At 46.3% G+C, this 17885-nt stretch overlaps 1 protein-coding gene across 5 annotated transcripts in view; it reads left to right on the top strand.

Moving 5' to 3' along the window:
* Positions 1–17885, top strand: part of CTIF (cap binding complex dependent translation initiation factor) — a 149413-nt gene that overhangs the window by 45756 nt on the left and 85772 nt on the right. For 4 of the 5 annotated variants that reach the window (XM_054810078.1, XM_054810079.1, XM_054810077.1 and 1 more), the window contains exons 4-7: positions 1917–2039; positions 6515–6588; positions 7476–7580; positions 11068–11143. In XM_054810078.1, coding sequence (XP_054666053.1) covers positions 1917–2039; positions 6515–6588; positions 7476–7580; positions 11068–11143 — 378 coding nt within the window. The remainder of the gene's footprint in view (positions 1–1916; positions 2040–6514; positions 6589–7475; positions 7581–11067; positions 11144–17885) is intronic. The other variant, XM_054810080.1, reaches the window with a different exon arrangement.

Below are 17885 nucleotides of genomic sequence, written 5' to 3'. Positions count from 1 at the left end.
TGTAATTTGCATAGCCTCAGGTTGTCTGCAGATAACCACAACCAAAAGTTAGGTCAACCAAATATAATCTAATGGTGAAGTTTATTTTAAATGTCTCTTAAAGTGAAGGGTGCATATGCTCACTTGATCACATTGTAAAATTTGGCACAGAAATTTTTCATGCATAGGTGAACAAGATGTTCAGCGTGTAGAATACAGTAAATTGGTAATAATCCTTTGAACAGCTAGGTGGTGAAGGTTCATTTCTCCCAACCACCTTTTCAGTTGGCACGCATCTTTCCCACATCGAAGATTATTTGCACTTCTCAGGATGCCTGCAAGACTCGCTCTTCCCCAAGGCTTCCTGAAGCAACCACCTCCCTGTGTCTCACAAGTGTCATCAATCAAGGGTTTGCTCCTTCCATGCCAATTTAACAACTCCCTTAACTTTGTGCCACTCGGTACTTCTCAGCCACAGGGAGATTCAGGTCACAGCATGGCGAGGAGGGAAGAAGGTGCTTTCTGCTGTTGGTGTAACATCTCATGGGAATAACCACAACTCTCTCAAATTTCATCTATATACGACTTGAAAAACAGTTGACCTCCTCTTTTGAAGTATTGATTTTAGGCTATAGCAACCACAATATATTTGAGCTTGCTTGAGACTTGCTAGGTTTGAGGATGGCAAAAGTGCAGCTGGAGCAACACAGAAACCAGTACTGATGTGTTTTGCTTCCAGTCCTTCGTGTTGGGTAAACCCTTACATGTTTCACATGTGCTAAGGTCCACGCTGGACCACTGGGTAGCATCACCTTAGGTAGCTTAGGGTCTGCTGTGTAGCTGTCTCCCTGCCCCATCCAACCCAGGTGGCAGTGGTGGAGCTGAGACCTGGTCTGTGCCCCCAAATTAGTCACCTGGACTTGGCTGTTGTGTGCAAAGAGGAGTTCACGCCTTGCTTTGCTGGTGAGTCCTTTTGGCTCTTGAAGGCCAAGGTGGCTCTGCCCTTGTCTTAGCCCATGGAGTGTCCGCAGGGACTCATGTAGCCCTGCAAGGATGTCTGAACATGAGAAGCCTTCTTTAAGTGTCAGGTCTCACACCAGTCCCGAAACACATGGTCCCCTTAGTATTTCCCAGATTTTCAGAGTACTTGAAAGAGTTGAATATTCTGCACTCTGTGATTTCATGGGGTTTTTTAATCATCTTAGGTCACTTCAAAGCTTCTGAGCCACTTTCCCAAGCCTCTGAGCAAAACTTTTGGAGCAATTACCCTGACAATATCCATCTTTCTCCCCAAGCACCTTGTGGGATGTTTGGGTAGATAGGGCTGGTTGGGTGAGTTATTCTGGTTTTCAGATGACTCATCTTGTCCTGAGGGCTGCTGGCTGAACAAGAAACCTGCAGGTTGCTTGACAGCAGAACAAGTGTTAGGAGAATAAAGGAGAACACTGGGGACAGCTTTTTAATAGGCAAAAATAGTTATTTGTGTAATGCGTCTTCTGGTGAACTCCAAGTGTTTTCAGGTATGTAAGTAGCTGGACTCCAATGGTGGACAAAGCATAGGGAAATACTGACTGAGAAGTTGATTTGGGCTTGAGAGGGGAGTTAAGGATATATAAACAATTTTAAAGGATGTGGTGTTGCTGAATATGCGTAATTAACCTCAGGAAGATAGGGGAGGTAAGTATTATTTTCCCCATGAATAGACTAGAACACGACAGCCAAATCTTCATTGAAGCCTCCCACAGTGTCATCCCTTTGCAATGTGTAAACAGAACGTGTCAAAGGACTCCAGGAAAGCCCCATGCATGGCCATGGTTTTGTAGGTGCTTGCACATGTGGTCTGGGAGCTGGAGCTCTCCTGGCTCATGGGGTCAGTGGTTTTTGTGGGTGTGGGACAGCGTTGCCCTTGACTAAAGCGAGCTGTTTGTTGTTTCCAGGAAGAGTGGGATCACAGCAGCAGTGGGAGCACAGGATCCCGGCCGGGATCGGGCTCCAGGCGTGGATCTGGATCCAGGTCTGGCAGCCGCGGGAGAAGCAGCCAGTTCAGGCAATCGACCAAGGTATACCTGGTAGCAACGTGCTGAAGTCATGTCCTTTGCTTGCTGTTTATTGGAGGCATCCTCCTAACAACATGTTTTGTGTGTGTGTCTACACATAGGGTGTGAGTGCATTTCAATTATGAAGGACACCTCAGAGACTTACTTAATTCATGCATAATGTGTGACCTAGCTGCTGAGGGCTGGAGCTGTCCTTCAGCCTCAAGAAGGCTGTTGAGGTGTGCTGAGTGCCTTAATATTGGGAAAGAAGTCCTTAGTCAGCTGGTTTCATGCCAAGGAAATTAGTTTCTTTCTTTATTTGAAGTCTTGGAGTATTTTAATTTTGGGAAATTAAGAGATGTCTGTAATTATTTTTTTGGCAAATCCTCATTAGAAGTTGATATGTGAGTGGACGCCACATAGATGGTGTTAAATGGTGACCCCGAGTCCAGCTGCTTTTTGTGGGAGCTGTCAGCAGGGCTAGATGGGGAGATACCTTCCTGCCTTGCAAAAGATGTTCAGAGTTTGCTTTTGATTTGGTTTTAGGTCCAGTCCTTGCTTGAACTTAGACCAGGGACCTCTTCTGAGTGCTTTAGTCAACCTCCATTCTCCTTTCTCCTCTTGGAGTTGCTCTACTTCTGCACACATGAGCATTGGTTGTGCCAGAAGTGGAGGGCAAACTCTAGGAGATTTGGGGCCAGTGGTCAAAGTCCTGGTCCATTGATCCATCTCATCCATCCTGGAGAGCCTGAGGAAATAGTCTGTCCTCCTGAGCCATGCTGTCATGGGAGAGGACCTGCAGAACTGTGTTGCTGCTGGAAAGCGATGGTCCTTTCTGGGAGGAGCAAGACTCAACATATCCCTTTTTCTTTGAGCAGGGATAATAAAGTCTTCCTCAAAATATGTCTTATTTTTCTTACAAAAACTTGCAGTTTTCAACAAGAAAATCTTTAATCAGAGCCTTTTCAAACAATTAGGTATCTATCTTTTTTGTTTTCTACCAAAGCGCAGCCAGGGGTTGTAGGGAGCTGAGAAGCAGGAAAGGTGGGGGAATCTTCTCAAAGGCAGAACTGAAAAATGTTTAAGAAGTAACACATGACACAGCATAAACCCTGAATTTATACCACAGGCTCAGCTGACCACTTGGCATTGTTCTACATTAATGCTAAACACAGCGATGAGATAACGCTGTTGCAATCGTGCGATGAAGAGCATGATTTTGTGTTTATAGTGGTTTGCTGGAGGATGGTAATGAGGAGTGGCGAGAGGAACTGGTGGCACGCTGAGCTGGGCTTTGTAAAGCTGCTGCGTGCATGCAAATGCTGACTTTGTGGGGAATTTGCTGAGGCTGCATGCGTGGGTCAACAGTCAGAAGCCACGTGGCTGGTGTCGCAGTCCGTCCCTGTGTTTGTGTGGACAGCCACAGGGGCTGGGCAGTGGTGGGTGAAGATGGTGTGTGCTCACAGGGGCTGGAGGACAGAGGTTATGGACATGCATTTAAACCATACTGCGTGTAGGATCTGCTTTACCAGATCTCTGATCTCTCTGAGTACTGATGTTACTCTTGCCAGCGTGAGTCACAATCATCATTCCTAGTGGCTTAATTAATTTTTAGCAGTATTAACCCCTTCATGGTGAAAATTATTATCTAGAGCTGAGGGTTGGGTCATTGGGAGCTTCATGTTAAAACTGCTTATGGTTATAATTGCAGTCCTGGGGGAACTGACAGCAAATCACTTCTTTTCTTAAATACATGCAATTTTTTTTTTTTTTTTGTTCCCAGACTTGAGAATTGGCTTTTTTAAAGTCTTATTATTAAGTCTTGGTACTGTGCTCTGAGCATTTTAGTAAGCACCCTGCAGCGCAGGTTTACTTGGGCAGCAGCGTCCTCCTTGCCTTGTAAGTCAAGACAGAAACTGGTTATAAAGACAGATCATCGAAGACTGAAAGGACGTCTTGAAGTGACCATAGTGACTCATGACTTAATGACAAGGCGTGTTATCATTTCGGCCCAGCACCGTCTTTATGGAGTCTGACTAATGCTTGGAGCATCTCCATTATCAAGGAGGACCAGGAGTTGCAGCCCAGTTGGGTGGGAGCATCCAGCTGCTTAGAAGCTTGCACCCATCTGACCTCCTGCACCACCTGAACCATCGCTGTGATTTCCCCTAATTGCTGGGATTAGTGCTGGGGCTGACCCGCTTGTGCTCGCTGGTGGAGCACGGATGTGCTGATGTGCCAAGGAGACGTGGGGGAGCTGGGTGAGACAGCTTGTGCTCCCTCCGCTCACACTGCAGATTAGGAGGTGTCGGAGGGCTCAGGAAGGGGCTCTTCAGAACCCTGTACCAAGCTGAATTTGGACAACAACTTTAGGACATGACCTGTTGCATTAGGAACCCACATTATCTTAAATTTTTGCTGTTTAGTATCTTTGTTGCTGATATGTCTCAGACTCATTGCAACTGGTTACATGTTCCCAGTCTTTCTCCCTGAACCCAAATGTTTTACAATAGCAAATCCTACTGTAGCTGGCTCATGGACAGGTTCTTAAAATATCCCATGTCCATAGGAAATGGAAAGAGAAATGGATCTGTCTGCAAGAAAAGGTATCTCTTCTTTCAATGATAGCTGTAAAGACCTGCACACGTGTATTTTCATTATACTGCATGAAGATGCTTCTAAGGAGTTAGAAAACTAATTTGTCTCCTTGGTGGGAGAAAATTTTGCTTACATTTGCCTAAAATAAAAAGCTCAGCTTCCATAATTGATCGTGAGAATGTTATATATTTCTGCTGCTATGTTTCTGTGCAGAAACATGTTGACCCTCTTATGTCCGAAACTTAAAAGTATAATCCATAGACCCTTTGGAGGAGATAAAGAAAGGAGCAATGTGGCTGTGTGTGGAGTGTCTGGTGTGTAAATTGGTCATTTTGCTAGGAATGGCTGCAAAGTGTGACCATCCATAGCGTGCACCAAGGATGTGCGTCCTGCTCATTGGGAAAAGACTAGTCACTGCACATGCACTTTGGGGTCTGGGACTTCATTAAGAAATGGCCAAATTTTTATGAGTTTTTAGTGTCTCAGTTATTATTTATAATATTTGAAAATGGCAGAAATTATAGGATGGGGAATATATGAAAGCCATGTTTTCCATCACTTGTTTCACCAGAGTGGGACCATTTAGGCTGAAATACTTAAATAATCTGAATATTTGCAAGATTATGAATAATCTGGATTTGTGTAAGGATTGTTGGGAGAAAATTGGTAATACGGGATTTCCTATTTGTAATGCACTTACGTGTCCATCCCATATGCATCTGAGTCAAGTTTGATTTCTTGAATGGTCCTGGCAAAATCCAACATGCTTTACTTCTTTGCCTGTAAACGATGGAGAGGGCACCCCTCTGTCTGTGGGGAGGATGTGTGTAGGCTGATGGTTGTAAAGGAGCCATCAAAGATGGGTGTGAGGTCTTGCTTTAGCCAAATGCAGCTGCATGGCAAAATTCAAGGTGCTTTGCTGTTTGCTGGAGGTTTCTCTTAATTCCCACCTGATTATATTGTGATGCTTTTGCTTCTTGAGGGGAAAGAACTGTCACCTTAGTGTTGGTGGGATGTGTACCAGAATAACCATGTGAATTTGCTGGTTTGCATGGCAGAGGAGGCACGGTGCAGGGTTCTGACACCCCACACCTGTTGTTAGAGCAAGGAGAAGTCATGCCACCATGACTCCTTGAAGCAGCACAGGTTGCCCAGAGAGGCTATGAATGTCTCCTCCCTGGCAGTGTTCAAGGCCAGGTTGGATGGGGCTTTGGGCAACCTGGTCTAGTGGATGGTGTGCCTGGCCATGGCAGGGGGTTGGAACTAGATGGGCTTTAATGTCCCTTCCAACCCAAACCATTCTATGATTCTATGATTCTATGTCAAGCAAGATGACTTTCCCATCCTTATTGGTAACAGCAGAGTCTGTTAGCTTCTGGTGAAGAGTATCTCCATCCTTGGAGATATTCAGAAGCTATCTGGACGTGGTTGTGGGCATCTGGCTGCAGGTGGCCCTGGTGGAGCAGGAGGGTTGGGCCAGATGAGCTCCAGATGTCACTTCCCACCTCAACTGGTCTGTGACTCTGAAGCTGGGTGTCTTTGTGGCTGGTATATCAACCTGCCCGCTGGACCTTGGTGGGTCTTGGAGGTTGTGGACGGTGGGCTAGGAGGACACGGCTGGAGTCAGAGCTGAGCCTATGTGTTGTCTGCTCCAGGTTGTCCACAGCTTTGTGTCCCCAAGGCTGAAACTGTATCACTACTTGCCTTCGCGGTGCGCTTTTGCAGCAGGTAAGGGGACTCTGCGTTGCAGTGAGTGTGGATTCACCCAGCAGTGGAGAAGCCCACGCACAGCGCCGGGACACCTCCGCGGCTGGCGGCAGGAGAGGCTGTGCCAGGCTGTGCCGTGGTCCAGATAGCGCCACGTGCCTTCTGGCAAGTAACCGCCTTTCCCTCCCTCCTAGAATGGCAACAAGGAGAGCTCCCTTGACATGCTGGGCACGGACATCTGGGCTGCCAACACCTTTGACTCCTTCAGGTAAGCTGGTTTTAAAACACTTTATGAGAGATGGACTGTGCCCTCTCTTAGCCTTCACCCACTTGTCCGCCCTGCCGGTACCCAGGCACCAGTGAGTACCCTGCCAGTACTCACATCTCTGCTTGTCCTCCTTCCCATCCCCATTTAGCCCACGGCACTGAGCACAATCAATCTACTTAAATCATCCTACATGCTTAGGAGAAGCTACTGGATGGGTCTGCAGTCCAAACATCTGAAACCAGTACTGATATGATTACTTGTAATCATCAGAGCTGCACAGGCAAGACTTGAGGCAGCTCTGAACTACTGCTCCAGGACTTTTTGTTTCATTAATTGGTGGTGCAATCATGCATTTGCATCACAGCTGCTGAGAAGAGCTTTTCGGCTGCTGCTTCAATGTGGGGAGAGTGGTGAGATATACTTTCTGTTCAGTTTTATACATATCTCTCTCTCTGTGCCTGAAGCACTGCAAGAATCTAGTCCCACTTAGAACTTTCTCCAGGCCGTTGGAGCAAGCAGGTTGTGCAGGACCACAGAGAACATCTCCAGTGCGTGGACCAGACCACTACCTGTTGCAATACCTTCTTGATACAGGGAGCAAGTATAGTTAGCAAGGTGTGTGCCACATCATGGTGCATCATACATCAAAACTAGAGGTTTAGTGCAAGCAACAGGAGCTCAGCATCTCTAAAAAACCCAGAAGAAATGAAAAGAAACATGATGGAGCAGTATGAAGGTTGGAGGCCCAAATCCATGTGCTCTGCAGCAGGGAGCGGTGCCGCCAGAAGTACCAGCTTTCCTCATCTGCAGGCTTCAATGTGCCCTCTGCTCTTCAGCTCCGTGGTGTGGACTTTCTTTCTTTGTCTTTCCCTGTTTTTCTCTCCTAGTGGTGCGACGTGGGACTTGCAGCCTGAAAAACTAGATTTCACCCAATTTCACAGGAAGCTGCGAAACACCTCCAAACACCCATTGCCTCACATAGACAGAGAAGGGTGAGTGCTGTGCATGTGATCTCATGATGACCAGCAAGGTGTCTAACTTCTCCCTTGCAGAGAGAACACTAGCTTGGTGGCATGACTTATGTGGAGGACGTGGAAAAGAGGTGCTGGACCACATACGGTGTTTGAGGATGTCATGATCAGTCTGTCTGGTCCTCTATCATCCAGTTCTGGGCTGGAGCAGAGCTGCTCGCTGTATTTTGCATTGCTTGGTAGAGTTCAATCTTTAAATCATGCTGAATCCAAGTCTCCTGGATCCAAGTCTCCTAGATGTAAACATCTTTGAATATTGCAGGAAAGAATATTGGTTTAGTGCTGATCCCAGTTGCAGTTCCCACAAGTGACAGGGCTTCTGCTGTTCTCCCCAGCAAGACTTCAGGGAAGGAGAGACCATCAATGTGATGCATGTAGATCAAAGTGTCATCTCCTATCTGCTAGCAGTAAAATATCTGCTAGCTGTGAAAATATTAAACAGCTCCTTTTGGTGGTGGCAGCCTCCAGGGGCTTCTGCAGTATCGCTGGATTCCTCTTTGGTTGTTGGTTTGTCAAGCCAAATAAATGCATACTGGCACCAACTGGTTCACTGATGTTGTTTAGATGGACATCACCATTTCTCTGCAGATCCTGTCCTTGAGAAACATTCATAGTATGGTTTTTCCTCTCCTTATCATTTCATTCTGGTGCTTAACATGCTGGCAGCACTATTCAGGGCTGCAGGCAGTATTACCTGTCCCGTTACCCCAAGTTATGACAGGCTTCAACTCATCCCTGATTCCACTCACTGCAAATCTCTGCTAAAGAAAAAAATAGAGTAATAACTCCATAAACACATTTTATCCCATCAAATTTTTGTCATTTTTTCCTAGTCATTAATCATTTCCTGCCCATAGAGGAAAGAAAAAAAATCAGAACGAGTCTAAAAGACAGCGTCTGCAGGAGGTTCCTGTACCATGTAGTTACAGGCAGACTCACATGACTATATAAGGCTTTTTTTCCTGCGCTCTACGTATTTACTGCAGGTATACAAACAGCAATTTTCAGAATATTTGGAACAATGTAACACTAAATTTCTGAGTCACTAAGTGCCTTAGTCATGTTTAGTCCCGTTTCTACAGATGGTTTTGAAAAATGAGATGAAGGGTCCTCTGTAAAATAACATATAATGTGCGCCATGGTTGATGGTGCTTGCCAGACGATCCTACCAGCAACACCCCCTACATATAGGGAGAATGCAGCAGGGTCTGCTTTATGGTCTGTCTCCAGTGCCTGGTGTACTGTGAATGCCCAGGGTTGCAAACAGGTAGAGAAGGCAGTATGGAGAGGAGATATTTAATCACTCCTAAATATTACAGCTGTAAAAGTGAAATAAGAATTAGTGTATATACAGAAAAGTTAAATAGATGCCATGAGCACAAGCAGTGCATGTCCCAAAATGCAGGTCATATAAGTAATCCACATGAGAATAGAGGGAGCACAGACAAAGTTGGGTTTATTTTTTAAATAAAATTTAATTTTTAAAGTTGTCTCTGTTGTGCATTCATCAGCTCTCCACGCTGAATCTGTGCTGAGCACATTTCAGCTTGCTGAACCTCCAAGAATCTCCACCTGCTTGCTAAGCACTTTCCCTCTTGCTTGACTGGGGGTTTTTAACATGCTAGCTGTGCAATGAAAAATTTCATAGGAAGAAAAAAAAAAGGAAAGATACTGTTCATTGTGTGTTTTCTACACTGTAAGTACCAAAGGGACCATTTTATTCATTAGTCCAATCGCTTGCCCAAGGTTGGCCATGTAGATGGATCCAGTTGATTGGTCTTTTACTTGGCTGCAGCGTTTTCCTCCAGCAAGACATCTGATCTTATTTCCAGATACTGAGTTTGGTGGTTTGCTGAATAATCAAAGTGGAGTTGTTAAGGAAAAACCAGGGAACTATACCTCATTTGTGACCTGAGTTTGTCTGCCTTTAATTTCCAGCGTTAGCTCTTGCTGTGCTTTTTTTTGCTCTTGCAGTTCAAACAACCTTTTGTAGCTGGTATTTTCTCTTCATTCCAGGTATCTCCCAAGCCCACATATCACTTTAGGTTTTCCCGTACTCTAAGAAATTTCTCAACCGCCTCTAGGAAACGTGACTGCCAGAGCTGCCTGCGGTCCTGTAGTTCAGGCTCAGCTGTGCTGCCTGCAAAAGAAAGCTGCCTTCATCCCCTAATCCCTGCCTCCTCATCCCCTGCCTTAATGCACAGTCCAGCATCAGACGTTCACCCTGGAACAGTCCCCATCCTTTGCAGATAACCTTTTCCTAAGATACAGTTGCCTGCCTGGTACCTGCAACTGGTATTATTTGTCCCACGATGTTTGACTTGATTTTTCTCATTTTTTTTCATATATTTTATATATATACACACATACTATATTTTTGCCTTTTTAAATCAAAATCTCTGTTTCATCTATGAGGGAAAGTCAGTTGTTGAACACCTCTGATTAACACCATAAATCAATTAGGGTGTTAATTAAATTGTTTCCATTCAGCTTGCTGGTTTTCAAGCCTGGTGCTTTAGCACATCCTGCTTTTCTGCATTTTTTTTTACCCCATTTGCTGTAATTCCACCAAGATCTGTTGTCCTCTGACTTCTAGGCACTGATTACCCTGACCTGCTGCTATCAAAGTTTCTGTCTAATATACATTATTTAGCAATATCTTGTCACTAATTGACAAAAAATAGATTATCATTCTTGCATAATAAAAATAGATCACCTCAACTGTTTATGAGTGCAGAAGGATGATATTTATTGACCATTTTTTCTTCTTCTTTATCTCTTCTGCTCTCTGCATCCAGCTAGTAATTATCTTTGGATTTATTTTTTTCCTTTCTTGATACAAGAAAGTCCTTCAACTGCCGGCTGTGCATTTGGTCTGTCAGTGCTTGGCTTCCTACCCCATTTTTTTTTGCGTTTCAGATTGTATGTTTGTATTATATCGATTGCTGTTTGCTGTCTGAGATGTATGTTTGTGCTTGTTTGCTGACACCTTTCTCAGCTGGGGAACAGGAGCTCCTGTGGAGACCAACAAATGAGAAGTGCTTCAAAGGAAACATTTTTTATTACATTTTTTCTCCTTTTTTTTTTTTTTTTTTCCCCAGGTGGGCTGTACTTTTGGTTTTGCTTAGTCTGGGAATTGAATCACCCAACGCTGCTGCTCAGGACTGCCTTTGGTTTTCTTACTGCTGTTACTGCCAAAAGCATTTGAACGCTGTGATGGATGGTGCAGGTGGAGAGAACTGGGAAAAACATTTAATTTTTTATTAACAGCTTTACGCCCATGTGGGAGCGTTTTGGAGACACAGCTTAACTCGCTTCACAGAGCCTCTTTGTTTTCATGAGGGTCCTTTGCAGTAAGAGCTAATCTTCCCCATGTGCCATAATAGAAAATTAACTTAGTTCCAGCAAGGTTTCACTTGGTTTTGTTTTTGTTTTCTTCTTGCCACAGGCTTGGAAAAGGGAAATACGAGGATGGTGATGGCATCAACTTGAATGACATAGAGAAAGTCCTTCCAGTTTGGCAGGTGAGTGATGAGGACATCTCCTACCTGCAGTATGGTGGAGACCAGCAGCTCCCTGCCTTACCTTTCCTTAGGAAACCCTCCCCAGAAGTGGGAAAGCCTGGGCTGGATGAGCTGAGCTATGGTCCGTGGAGGTTTGTGATGGAGAATTATGCCTGTGGTTTCAGCAGCTTTGCTGTGAACCTTAGTGCTGGGCAAGGGCAGCTACCGCGTAGACTTTGTTGGGAGGTGAAACATTGAGGATAGTGTATGTATACATACCTATATACATGTATATACATGTACATGGACACAGGGCACATATATTTTAGGAAAGGAGGTCCTGACAAGTACCAGGCCTCCTGACAGCTCCAAAATAAGTTGCTGCCAGGAAGCCAGCAGTGATTCTGTGCTGGCTCAGATGTTTCCCCTATGGAGTGCGTGTGTGTTTATATAGAATAGTCATCCACGTGTATGTTTTCTCCAGCCTGTTTCTTCTCCGGATCTATCTCTACATCCCAGTTTTAGTGGTTCTGGTTAAATGACTTTTGATGCTTGGATGTTGGGGAATTGCAGGCCCATTAGTTAGGAAACTGATGAGGCACTTAGTGAAAAAAACTCAGTGAATAGGTCAATTTGTCAGCATCATATAATTTTTCACTTTCCAGAGCCCTAGTCCTCAAAGGCACTGAGTGTCCTGGGCTGGACAGGCTTCTGAGGATGCTCAGAGTGTTTTTGCTGAAGTTTCCTCTTCGCCTCCAGAGGGAAGGACGGAAACATCTCACGTGCTGTGCTAGCATTACTCTTTTCACTGCTGAGCAAAGAGCTCGCCAGGCTTCCTGCTCATGCATCATGTGAGAGAAGAACCTTGCTCATCCTTTAAACCATCTAATGATCTTACTATTTCTTTTGGGTGAGCTAGCTGGCACTAAATACATGAACCAGTGGAAAGAGTGGAGAAGAGCTGCTACTTCGGCAGGGAGGAGCACTGCCTGCAGCTGCTTTCTGCTCACTCTCTTCCATGCTTGGTATGTCTGGACTTCAGGTCACAGGGAGTAAACATTAGGTTCAGCTGAAACAGACCCCAGTAATTCTGCAAAATAAGGTTATTTTCCCTGGGGAATAATTGGAAATGAGGAATCAAACCATCTTTGGAGAGAGGAGCTGACATTCTTCTCCAGGCTTTAATTTCTTTTATAATTGACATCTATTAAATAAGCCAGGTCCTCCTGGTCTGGTTATCATCTCATCCTATCGTAACACCAGGTCGAGTCCATTGACGCCAGTGCATTAATACCAATATATACCTTAATATCTAGCTTAATTCTTAGTGTGACAGCTCTAGGCTGGACGGCCTAGTGGGAATGCTGGTTTTGGTGTTTTGTTTGCGCCTCTGGGCACACTCATGCAACACCACGTTCTTTTGGAGACTCATTTACCTAGGCATGTACAGTCATATGTGCCTGTGGGAACGAGGAGCTGGGTAGTTCTGGGTGAGGATTTATTTTGTTCGGCGTTGACAAGTGAAATACTTGCAGACAGCTGGTTTAATCCTGACGTATCATTGTTAACTGGGTTTGAATGTGATCGTGCAATGCCGACAGTGATTTTGCTCATCTTTATCCCTTGTTTTAAATGGCTCTGTGGAGCACAGTGCATGGGGGCATAAGGGAAAATATTCGTATGAGCCTAAGGAAGAAAAATCTTTTCTCTTCCATGGGGCTTTCCCACACTGCGGTTATGTTTGTGTCATACCCTGAAGAAGAGGCTTTTCAGGTTGGAGATACACAGACTCTTATTCTGTGTTTAAGATATCATGGGTTGCTTACAGCAGCCGTACATGGATGGAGGGGATGATCTGAGCATGCTCCAGCACGACTGGGCCGGTCCGGGCATCATCCAGCATGACTCGGATACAAATGTTTTGCTGCTGAGTGTGCTTCAGCAGCTATAGCAGGGTTAAGAGCACCAAGTTTGAGAGAGGTAGCGAGTCTTATTTGCCTTGGAAATTTGGGTTCCTTTGACGATAAAGTATGATAGACATAGGACATGAATCTAGAACTAATTTCCAGGATGCCTCCACATCTGTATGTGTGTCTCTACAGAGAGATACAGTGACCCCCCCCAATGGGTTAAGCAGAATATTCTGGATATCTGGACATTAATATATATACATGAGTTTTGATGCTGGAATCTTTCAATACTATTTTAACAAAATATTGCAAGGAATGACTGTAACTGTGTGTCAATTAAAAGGTGAAAAGATAAAGAAAAAACAAGACAACCTCCCCCAAAACCCTCTTTCTTCATAGCTGTCTGAGGGGAAAGATGCTTACTGCCAGCCTTTTGTTTTGAAATTGGAGAACGCATGCATCCTGCTCCTTGGAGATGCTCTCGGCCGGCTCCGTGGCACGGCGTGCTCTGCCATCTCGTGGACATCCACAGTCAGGATAATCTGGCTCCGCTTTGGCGCTGGGTGCAATTCCTTCGTGACAGGTTTGACAACTGGTATTTTGAAGTTTCCTCTTGCCCATCTTTTCGAGGCTCATCTGGGGTGCTTGTTTTTACTGGTAAATAGGCTTTGTTTTGAAAGCTTCATGGCTAGGAGCGCATGAAGTCATTGCTTTGGCTCAGCTCATAAGCCGTAACCTCTTCATCTCTCCTTACTCATAGGAGTCTGTAGTTGAATTTGGGCACTAATTCATCTAAGTGCTGCCAAAAAGTGACTTTGGAAGAAAGTAGTCTTTTGAAGATAAGCATTCCCCATTCATAAGATCTGCTTTTTATTGCACGCCAGGGAGGATCGGTTGTCTGCTGTGTTAGAGAGGTGCAGCTCAGATGCAGAGCCAGTCTTCATCATCCTCTCCGTTTTCACCTCAGCTGGTTTGTTGGAGGAGACCATATAACCATCTTGGCGTCATGAAGACGTCACAGGGAGGGCTGAGTCAGTGCATTTTGCTTTTGCTCCCTTTGGCAAACGCTTGGAAAGACTTTCAGGCTTGGATGTCTCACAGCTAAATACTTCGGTCCTAGATACAGTCTTCAGACTGCAAGCCCTTGGTAAACTCTACACTTACCGGAGAAACCAACCTAAGAGGTCATTTACTCCAAGATGCCCTCCATCCTCCCTGTGAAACTGCTCACAAAGGATACAAGAGGCTGCATGTCACGAGCACATTCTGTGAATGCTGCTAGACACAAGCAGAGAGTTTCGGGACACATCCCAAGTGGTTTCTGGACTGGCATCTTGCAGTTTTTGGCTTTCAGTTTGCTGGACTCGTGCCTTCAGGATGGGCCTGCCCTCCTCTGAACGGTGTGGCTGTGCCTTCGCTGGCCAGCTGCTCCTTGTCTGGTGTTTTAGGAGATATGTGGCACTTTGGAAAGGCCTACTGGGCTTTACTGATGCTATGGGATAAACTTGGAAGACAGCATTGATATTGTTTGGTTTGGTGTCTTAATTGCCTCGCAGCTCATCCCCTTCCATTTCCTTATTGATTTTTGACCCTTTTTGTCATATGCTTGGGGTTACAATAAACTGCTTGTTTCTCTTCTGGCTACAGTTGTCATCCAGCTTCCTTGTTGGATAGGAAACAAGGGAGCAGCTCCTTAGGAGAAAGGCAGACTCTGTAAGTTGTTCATGTTCCTCTGAGCACCACTATATTCCTGACTTTGTCCAGACAGGCTTAGAAGTGCCGGGATTCCTGACCATGCTGAGATTCCACCCGAATCTAGGCACGTAATAGGCATTTCTGCCCACTTTTGTTGGGACCCATCCTCACTGACAAGTATTTTCAAGTCAGACCTTACAATTCAGTGCAGAGATCATGTGAGTAAAGGTGCAACCTGTGCGTGGGCTGGTCACTTGGGGTTCCTGCTGTAGGAGAGGCATGGACATGTTGGGGCATGATTTGTTGCATCTCAGTATAGAGGTCTAGACAAGGTTGGATGATTCCCATCTGAGGATACTCATATCCTTTCCCTGTCAGCTCTGCAAGGAGCCCAGAGGGACCAGCTCATACATGAACTTGTTCAGAAATGGTAGGTTCCTTAAGAGAGATGAAGCCAACCTATGTGTCCAGGGGGAGAAGAGTGGATTGTGGGTGAGCATCCCCTCTGCTGTCACTCTGTGTGTGAGGAGAGAAAGTTGATGTCCAGCACTGGTGTGAGGGCTTGCTCCTTGACCCTACAGACCACTGACCCAGGGTGGTGGTAGCAGGGAGACAGGTCTCTTTGGAGCTCAGGGATGGCTCTGTGGTGGGGTGGTGTTATTTACTATCACCACACAGAATCCTCATCCTCTCCACATCCTATCTTGCCTACTCTTTCACTACTGCAAGATTGGGCAGTTCTCGTTTTAGCCAGCTTGTTAGCCACCCCAGATCCCTCCTCTTTCAGAGCCTTGGCCACCACAGTGTGGCCCTCTCTCAGTAGGCTGTTCTACACTGGTGGAGCTGGGGTGGGCTCCTGCCTCTGGCATCGCCACCCACTGGGAGTGACCTGGTCCATGCAGTGTACCCCATGTGCTGTCCATATCTCCTGCCACTCACGAGGTCTAACCCTGACTTCCTTTACGTGTCCACCAAACACTTTTATCAACAAGTTGGGGTGACTCCCTAGGAGCCCCAAACTAGGGGAATTTTTTCTCCCCGCCCCCAGATCCTGCTGGACTCCGTCCAGAGCAAGTAGGCATGGCATTGCTTTCAGAGAAGGATTCTACTCTTAACAAGCCAGCTTCCCATATCCCAAGGGTCTTTCCAATACTGTAACTGCTAAAACCACTGTGGAAAGTCCCTGTCAAAGAGCCAAGATTTACTTGAGTATAGGTCACGACGTATTGGGAGTCAGATCTCCACTACTGAGTAAAAAGCTTTTGTTTTGCCGCGACTTCCAGTAAGATATGGTCTTTCTGTGGCCTGTTTTTTATTGCATTTAACTGAACTGACAATGACCATCTCCTTGGGCTGAGAGGGCAAACTGCCATGATCACCTGTAACCCCTTCAGCATCATTCCCATGTTAGAGTTAAGGCCAGTGTTGACCAAGGAAAGCAGATGAGACATTGCCATCTCCAAAGCACTGGAGAGGAGAGGTCTGGACCAAGTCTGGCTTATCTTCCACACAGGTTCTTGCAAGGACCAAGCCTGGGCTCTGGCAGTAGAGCACAGTAGCTGTGAGCCCTGAACCGCGTTATAAACACCATGATTTTTATCGGATGTGCAGAAAAGGGGGAATATTCCAGTGGGTTTTTCAGATTGTGATGGTCTTGCATACCATGTAATAGACTTACTCACTGCACAAAGGAAGCACCAGGGAAATGGCCAAGAGCTTTGACATTTCTGTTATTAGTAGTAGTATTATTAGTAATATTAGTAGTAGTAATAGTAGTAGTAGTATTGCTAGGGTTCAGAGCTGTAGCAAATGAGATGGACTCTCCCTTCTCAGGGCTGTTTTTATTTTTCTAGCTGTCACTCAGTCCAAGCAGACTTAGCGATGTTGGCTTGTAGTTCATGGGGGTGTCTTCCCAACCTGGTGGGCAGAGAGATGCCGTTTTTTATTGTGGTTCCTGGAGCTGGTACTGGTCACCTGTGCAGGGTTGGGGCCAGGCTGCCCTGTTGTTTGGAGAGTGGTGGACCTGTAACAAGTTCCTGCCAGGATGGGAGGCACTGGGGTGCTCTCACACCCCAGTTGGGTTGGCTGGGTTCAGAGACACGGGTTTGGGATGTGCAAGGAGGGTGGGTGGAAAAGGTGACTGAGGTTGCAGCTCTGGAGGCTGGCGTGGTGTTTGGTGGCCGAGGGGACAGGGCTGGTGGCAGAGGGGAGCCCTGCAGCACTAGAGGGCACTGCGGCCTCACTGCACGGCCCCGAAACACGGCTCTGCGCAGAGGAGACGAGGCTTTTTCCAAAGGCTTTTCCCAAGCAGAAACCTTACTCTGCAGTGGCTGCATCTTGTACCCTCCTGTGCCGGATCATGCTGCTCTCCATCCCACTGTGGCCACCTCAGGCTTGGGGTGCACGTTCAGCATGGGGGGGGCCAGGGCTTGTGGAGGGGGAAGGTGTTTCTCTGCACCAGGGCCTGAATTTGGTAAGCACCGTGCATCATCATGAGCTGCAAAGCAGATGGAGGCCCTGAGCAGAGAGGGATTAAAACTGGAGGTGTCTGTGAATCCCCCATAGTTGTATTGACCAAGCACCACAGCCCAGTTTCGCCAAGGGAAGCTGGTGCCCAGGGGTTAGACGCGCCCCACAGCCCGGGTCTCCCTCACTTGCATTGTGACACCTCCCCGACTCCTCTTGGAAATCCCACTTTTGCAAATGTAATCCTCAGCTCTGCTCCTATGGGATGCTCTGGCAGGGCTCGGGCCCAAGCCATGCTCCACACACCAAGGAACAGTGTCAGATGTGCTGAGGGGTCCTCTCTTTCTCTGGAAGATACTACTGCCCCATCAAATATCAGATGTTCCTCCGAACACCCACGTTCCCATCTGTCCATCTGTCCCTCTCTCCCATCTACCCTGTTGTCCCCACCCCACTTTGAAGGACATGTCAACCTCAGCAGGAGGGAGATGAAGACCATGTGGTGGTTTCCACTGCTGGACCATCTCTGTTCCTTAGACCCCAATTTGCCAGGCACTGGTTCGTGCTACAAAAAAAAGACAAATAATGGGATTTTGGCTGCTTTGCAGCTTTTCCTTGCGCCACACTGATGAAGGGGTAGACACGAAGCAGCTGAGTGGCATGACTGGGCTGGGCTTACCAATAGGAAATGG

The sequence above is a fragment of the Grus americana genome, chromosome Z, assembly GCF_028858705.1.
Source record: "Grus americana isolate bGruAme1 chromosome Z, bGruAme1.mat, whole genome shotgun sequence".
NCBI lineage: Eukaryota > Metazoa > Chordata > Aves > Gruiformes > Gruidae > Grus > Grus americana.
The sequence above is the reverse complement of the archived record's forward strand: the minus strand, read 5'-3'. Positions and strand labels throughout refer to the sequence as shown.